The 7,500-nt window shown below is 38.3% G+C and overlaps 1 protein-coding gene across 1 annotated transcript in view; it reads right to left on the minus strand.

Moving 5' to 3' along the window:
• Window positions 1–7,500, minus strand: part of LOC115221006 (mucin-like protein) — a 62,449-nt gene that overhangs the window by 35,636 nt on the left and 19,313 nt on the right. The window contains exons 7-9 of the mRNA XM_029791224.2: window positions 6,441–6,639; window positions 3,242–3,465; window positions 1–5 (exon numbers count right to left, since the gene is read on the minus strand). The exon at window positions 1–5 is cut by the window's left edge and continues 188 nt beyond it. Coding sequence (XP_029647084.1) covers window positions 1–5; window positions 3,242–3,465; window positions 6,441–6,639 — 428 coding nt within the window. The remainder of the gene's footprint in view (window positions 6–3,241; window positions 3,466–6,440; window positions 6,640–7,500) is intronic.

The following is a 7,500-nucleotide window of genomic DNA, read 5'->3' on the forward strand; positions in this document are numbered from 1 at the left end:
CAAATCTAAAATAAGAAAACGCAAAATTATCAGTCCGTTCTATCAAAGTGTATACTTAATTTATTATTGTAATAATCATGTAGCAAAACGGCAAGTCAATCTTGGATATGTTTATCTACGCACAAACACATATACACACACACACACGCATGTATGCAAATAAACACAGACATACGCACACACGCACGCACATACACCTGTGTAAGTGATGAAGGCAGAGATAGATTACGGGCATCGTAGTACTGTATAGAATTATGAATGATTTGAACGACGAGGAAAGCATTCCACAGTGGCCATGCTGGAGCACAGCCTTACATATATATATATATATATATGTGTGTGTGTGTGTGTGTGTGTGTGTGCGTGTTTGGTAGATAATCTAGATCGTGATTTCAATTCTTAGACTGTCTTGTGCTTTGTGTTCTTTAAGTTAAATTAATTTTTTGGCTCAAAAAGCAACAGTAAGGCCATGTAGGGGGACATGGAGATATGTACAGGGAGGGTGTTCATGCAAAGAGTTCAGGCCATTTCTGGTCAAGAGAGACTTTGAACCGAGCGGTCGTCGGCATCTTCACTATCTCGTCCGGCAGCTTATTCCACGGATCCGCAACCCGGACGGAGAAAGCCCCTCTCCTTCGATTGAGATGAAATCGTCGCAGTTAGAGCTTTTCGGAGTAACCCCGCAGCTCACGCTCTGGAGCAGGAGTGAAGAACAGCTCTTTCGAGAGGTTACACTTTCCGCTTATGATGTTGTGAGCAAGAATGAGATCACCACGGTGTCGTCGATTTTCGAGAGAATAAAGGTCGAGCGTCTTCAGCCTTTCTTCATAAGACAAATGCTTGAGACCAAGAACCATGCGGGTAGCCAGCTTCTGGACTCTTTCGAGATGATGTATGTCTTTGAGGAGATAAGGAGAAGAGGCTTGAATCCCGTACTCCAATATGGGTCTCACCAGCGTGACATAGAGCGGTAGGAATATGGCTGCTGTGAGCATTCCGAATGACCGTCGAATCAAAAACAGAACTCCGCGTGCTTTGTTGGCAGCATGGACGCATTGGGCCGAAGGCGAAAAGGAAGAATCCACCAAGATACCCAGGTCCTTTACCTGGCCCGTCTTCTCCAGCAGCAGACGACGCGGCTCGAAATCAAGTTGAGTTCAAGTCGGTTGTCAAGTAGATTTTGGGACACACACACACACACACACACACACACACAACACACACCACACGCACACCACACACACACGCACACACACACCACACACACACACACACACACAGAAAAACAATATTGAAATGTTGAAAAAAAAAGAGTATCATACATGCTGGTGTTGTTGCCATAATTTACAATCATCTTTGGGCCTGTTTCATTAAAAAAATATTGCAATAATTTGAGTCTTTGCAGCAATGTTGATATGGTTCGTAATCTTCTGATGTCCACAATTGATTGTAATATACATTCTTTTCCACATTGCCCCTTACTAATGAACGGTATTTCGTCATAACAACAAATCTAAAATAAGAAAACGCAAAATTATCAGTCCGTTCTATCAAAGTGTATACTTAATTTATTATTGTAATAATCATGTAGCAAAACGGCAAGTCAATCTTGGATATGTTTATCTACGCACAAACACATATACACACACACACACGCATGTATGCAAATAAACACAGACATACGCACACACGCACGCACATACACCTGTGTAAGTGATGAAGGCAGAGATAGATTACGGGCATCGTAGTACTGGTATAGAATTATGAATGATTTGAACGATGAGAAAAGCATTCCACAGTGGCCATGCTGGAGCACAGCCTTACATATATATATATATATATTATGTGTGTGTGTGTGTGTGTGTGTGTGCGTGTTTGGTAGATAATCTAGATCGTGATTTCAATTCTTAGACTGTCTTGTGCTTTGTGTTCTTTAAGTTAAATTACTTTTTTGGCTCAAAAAGCAACAGTAAGGCCATGTAGGGGGACATGGAGATATGTACAGGGAGGGTGTTCATGCAAAGAGTTCAGGCCATTCTGGTCAAGAGAGACTTTGAACCGAGCGGTCGTCGGCATCTTCACTATCTCGTCCGGCAGCTATTCCACGGATCCGCAACCCGGACGGAGAAAGCCCCTCTCCTTCGATTGAGATGAAATCGTCGCAGATAGAGCTTTTCGGAGTACCCGCAGCTCAGCTCTGGAGCAGGAGAGAGTGTAGAAAACAGCTCTTTCGAGAGGTTACACTTCCGCTTATGATGTTGTGAGCAAGAATGAGATCACCACGGTGTCGTCGATTTTCGAGAGAATAAAGGTCGAGCGTCTTCAGCCTTTCTTCATAAGACAAATGCTTGAGACCAAGAACCATGCGGGTAGCCAGCTTCTGGACTCTTTCGAGATGATGTATGTCTTTGAGGAGATAAGGAGAAGAGGCTTGAATCCCGTACTCCAATATGGGTCTCACCAGCGTGACATAGAGCGGTAGGAATATGGCTGCTGTGAGCATTCCGAATGACCGTCGAATCAAAAACAGAACTCCGCGTGCTTTGTTGGCAGCATGGACGCATTGGGCCGAAGGCGAAAAGGAAGAATCCACCAAGATACCCAGGTCCTTTACCTGGCCCGTCTTCTCCAGCAGCAGACGACGCGGCTCGAAATCAAGTTGAGTTCAAGTCGGTTGTCAAGTAGATTTTGGGACACACACACACACACACACACACACACACACACACACACAAGTGGGACTTAAACAAGAACCGTGTGGTTGGGAAGCAGTCTTCTTACTGCTCAGACATGCCTGTGCTTATATATACATACATGTATACATATTGTTGTATTTCGGAATAGTCATTTTGCCAGTTTAGCCAATAAAATCACACGCACTATATATTTGGTGTTACTTTGCTTCAGTGTTATTTATTTTTTACATTAATCTTAATCTTATTTCGACCAGAGTTCTTTCGTCACACTCCTATGACCGCATCAGTGGTCCTTTGCTTTCTTCTTTCTTATTTGTGTCTCTCCTTACTAACCGTCAGCCATTCCGAAATACAACAATGTCTGTTTCAACACACGACTTCACATAAAAAATCTTGCACAACAAATATATAAGCGTAACATGTATACATACATTCATGTAAAGATATATACATATCATATGTGTGTAAATGAAGCATTTTTCTTGGATGGATGACAATAAAATGCATATTTTAAACACCTTAGCTGTTTACAGTGTAATACTCACCTTGCTTTGCCCTTGGAAATCCATAGCGTGATGGTAACAGCCGCTTTCTTGAAAGAACTGAAAGCTTACAAAGATTTGCATTTGATTTACCGTACATGGACATTGTACCATTTCGTTCGAATTGATCAACTGTACATCTTTATTATCCCAATGCCATTCAAGGCATTGAAGTTTGAAATTTTGTGGAGACTCGCTAGACACCAAAAATACCCACGTTGCTTCACCTTAAAAATATAAAGAAAAATACTGTCAGCAAAATATAGAAACCTTCAACTTTTGTCTTTCTGGGGAATATCAAAGCTATTACTTATTCATGCTCAGAAGCAGAAACATAAGAAATATACAAGAAATATTTTCCTCAATAGTGTTTAATAGCGTAGATCATTGGTTCCCAAACTATGAGTCGCGACGCACAGATGGGTCGCGAACGGAATCTTAGTGGGTCGCAAAAAGTTATAAAATTACGCATTAGCTTTGATTAATTGCTGTCTATCGAGATAGTTCAGTAGAGTTAAGTGGGTCGTCATAAACTGGTTGTATACAACCATGCAAGTGAACTTCAGAACATAATGAGTTCCTCGTCTTGCCGTTGTATTTATATTTTTATTTCTTGATTTAGTTCACATCTTGACTTTGTACAGTACGTGTGCTTGCTGTTAAAATGTTTATCAAGAATGGCGAATTATAATTTTCGCCACACGCTCCGAGCGCGCGCGCATGCGTGTGTCTTACCGTGTGGATCAGACGATCCAGACGATATGAAATATATTGTTGTCACAATAGGCGTAGGAGTGGCTGTGTGGTACGTAGCTTGCTTATGAACCACATGGTTCCGGGTTCAGTCTCACTGCGTGGCACCTTGGGTAAGTGTCTTATACTATAGCCTCAGACCGACCAAAACCTTGTGAGTAGATTTGGTAGACGGAAACTGAAAGAAGCCCGTCGTATATGTGTGTATATATATATATATATATATATATATATATGTGTGTGTGTGTGTGTGTGTGTGTGTGTGTGGTGTGTGTGTGTGTGCGTATTAGTGTGTCTGTGTTTGTCCCCCCAACATCGCTTGACAACCGATGCTGGTGTGTTTACGTTCCCGTAACTTAGCGGTTCGGCAAAAAAAAGACCGATAAAATAAGTACTAGGCTTACAAAGAATAAGTACTGGGGTCGATCTGATCGACTGAAAAGACGGTGCTCCAGCATGGCCACAGTCACATGACTGAAACAAGTAAAAGAGTAAAGGGTAATGCGTTACATCGCATTATTGTACTTCTCAAGTGATGTCATCCTGGTCATTCCATTAGGTGATCAGTCCAACGTTATCCCTGATCGAAACGCCAGTGAGTTGCAGGGGACCCATTAACAGGTCAGGAGACTGACGCGACGTGAAATGAAGTGTTTTGCGCAAGGAGATAATGCTTAAATGGTCTGAGATTTGAAACCACGGTCTCGTCGTGATAGTGAGTGCAATACGCTACTAATTAGGCCATGCACTAAATATATATATTAATATATATATATACTATATATATATATTAAGGTATGTAGAAAAATAACAACATGGACAAGAACGTATAACTCTTAGAAGACGACACAATAAACTGGACAGGACATTCGAACCCCTCAGTCTTCAGTCAAGAACCGGATCATCGTAGTAATTTCGGCTGATTAATCTTGAGATTACTAGATCACGGCCAGCCCTCCAAGAAAAACTAAGCAACGAGCATTAGAAAAACTAAGCTGGAAGCGTAGATTTCCTGGAAGAAGGATCGAATGCATACGAACACCGGACAGCAAAAGGGCAGATATAAAAAAAAAACAAAAAACATAATGGAATACAGAAACATGAAATACAGAAGCATTAACGGTGAAAACAACAAGTGTCTTACGACTGATAACAAGCAAACAAATTTTTTCTCTGGCGCATTGGAAGAAGCCTTTATAGCGGCGGACGAAAAACAACGATGTTAACACGACGAGGGTCAGGAGCTGAAAGGCAGATTTCGGCCAACAGTCACGTGACAGAGAAGAGGGAAAAGAAAAGAAAGAGAAGCAAAGGAAGAGAGGGAGAGACGAGGGACAAAACGCAACAAAGAGAGAGAAGAGAGAGAAAGAAGGGATCAGAGAGGAGAAGGGATGGGTGTCGAAGAATGACCTGTGAGTGCAGAGCGAGACAAAGAATTAGGAGGGTAAGAGAAGAGAAAAAGAGGGATGAGAGAGAGAGAGAGAGAGAGAGAGAGAGAGAGAGACAGATCAAGTAAAAATGAGAGAGAGAGGGAGACAAAAAGAGAGTCGTACCAATTATTAAGAATATGTGCTCACATTAATGATAAGGTGGGTACGGGGCGCCTGGAATATATGTTAAGGTATGTAGAAAAATACACATGGACAGAACGTATAACTCTTAAAGACGACAAAATAAACATGGACAGGACATTCGAACCCCCAGTCTTCAGTCAAGAACACGATCATCGTAGTAATTTCGGCTGATTAATCTTGAGATTATATTATTATGTATATATATATATAATATATATATATTATATATATATATTATAATATTATTATATAATTTATACATATATATATGTATATATATATATATATATATATATATATATATATGTATACATATATATATGTATATTATATATATAATATATATATATATATATATATATATATATATATATATATATATATATATATTATATATAATATATATAATATATTATATATATATATATATAATATATATATATATATATATATATATATATATATATATATATATTATCTATATATAATATATATATATATATATATATATATATAATATATAATATAATTATATATATATATATATATATACATATGTGGAGGCGCAATGGCCCAGTGGTTAGGGCTGCGGACTCGCGGTCGTAGGATCGCGGTTTCGATTCCCAGAACGGGCGTTGTGAGTGTTTATTGAGCGAAAACACCTAAAAGTTCCATATATATATATATATATATATATCAACCATGCAACTGGTACTTATTTTATCGACCCCGAGGTAATGAAAGACAAAGACGATCTCAGCAGGATTTGAAATTAAAGACGGACAAAATGCCACTGAGCATTTTTCACCGGCGTGCTAACGGTTCTGCCAATTCATCACCTTAAGTTATTTATATATTGAAATAAAATGCCTTACCCTCTCTCCCAGGTAGCAGACTATCACTAATAATGGTATCCGTTAATGACTTTAAATTGTTGTAAACGTTAGTAGCACCAGCAGCATATCCCATTGCCACATCAAACTCGAAATCCCAGGTCGCGTTGCAAGTATCGTATATGTAAGCAGCGTATGTAAATGCTCCGTCCGTAGCCAAAATAAACTGGAATGTTAAGCTCTACAAAAATATGAAAAATAAATAATTTATTCAAGTGATGTTGCTATATTCGGTAGATTAAATACTAACCTATATGAAACATATTTATCTTTATGAGCTTTTGTATGTGCACACATATAAATGTATAGCCATACACACATACACACACCACACAAACTTATAAGAGAAAAAAACAGCTATGTTATTCAATATGTTAAAGAGCGCCCTCGCCTTACATCAAATACCATCATAATTACATAATTATTCTAGAAACTATACATATCTTGCAAAGTACCTCATATAAAGATAGGTATTAAATGTTCAATATATATGTGTGTGTGATAATGTGTGTGTTCGTGCGTGCGTGTACATATATGTAAATATTTACATGTATATATACATACATGTATATATACATACATATATATATATAATATATATATATATATATGTAGGTCCCGGGTTGATTCGGGGTTAACCACAGTAAATAAGGTACTCAATACATAGCAGAGTAAAATTAATTTATTATATAGAAGGAGCTTCCTGATGATTTCTCTTGAATGAAACAGTTCTAGCCCTGTAGAAGCTCCTTCTATATAATAAATATATATATATATTATATATATATTATATATATATATATATATATATATATATATATATATATGTATATATATATAATGACGGAAACAAATAAAAGAGTAAGAGTATATATATACACACACACACACACACACACCACACACACACACACATATATATATATATAATATATATATATATATGTGGAGGCGCAATGGGCCAGTTGTTGGGGCAGCGGATCGCGCTTTCGATTCCCAGACCGGGCGTTGTGAGTGCTTATTGAACGAAAACACCTAAAGC

This window comes from Octopus sinensis, linkage group LG17 (genome assembly GCF_006345805.1).
Source record: "Octopus sinensis linkage group LG17, ASM634580v1, whole genome shotgun sequence".
NCBI classification, from domain to species: Eukaryota; Metazoa; Mollusca; class Cephalopoda; order Octopoda; family Octopodidae; genus Octopus; species Octopus sinensis.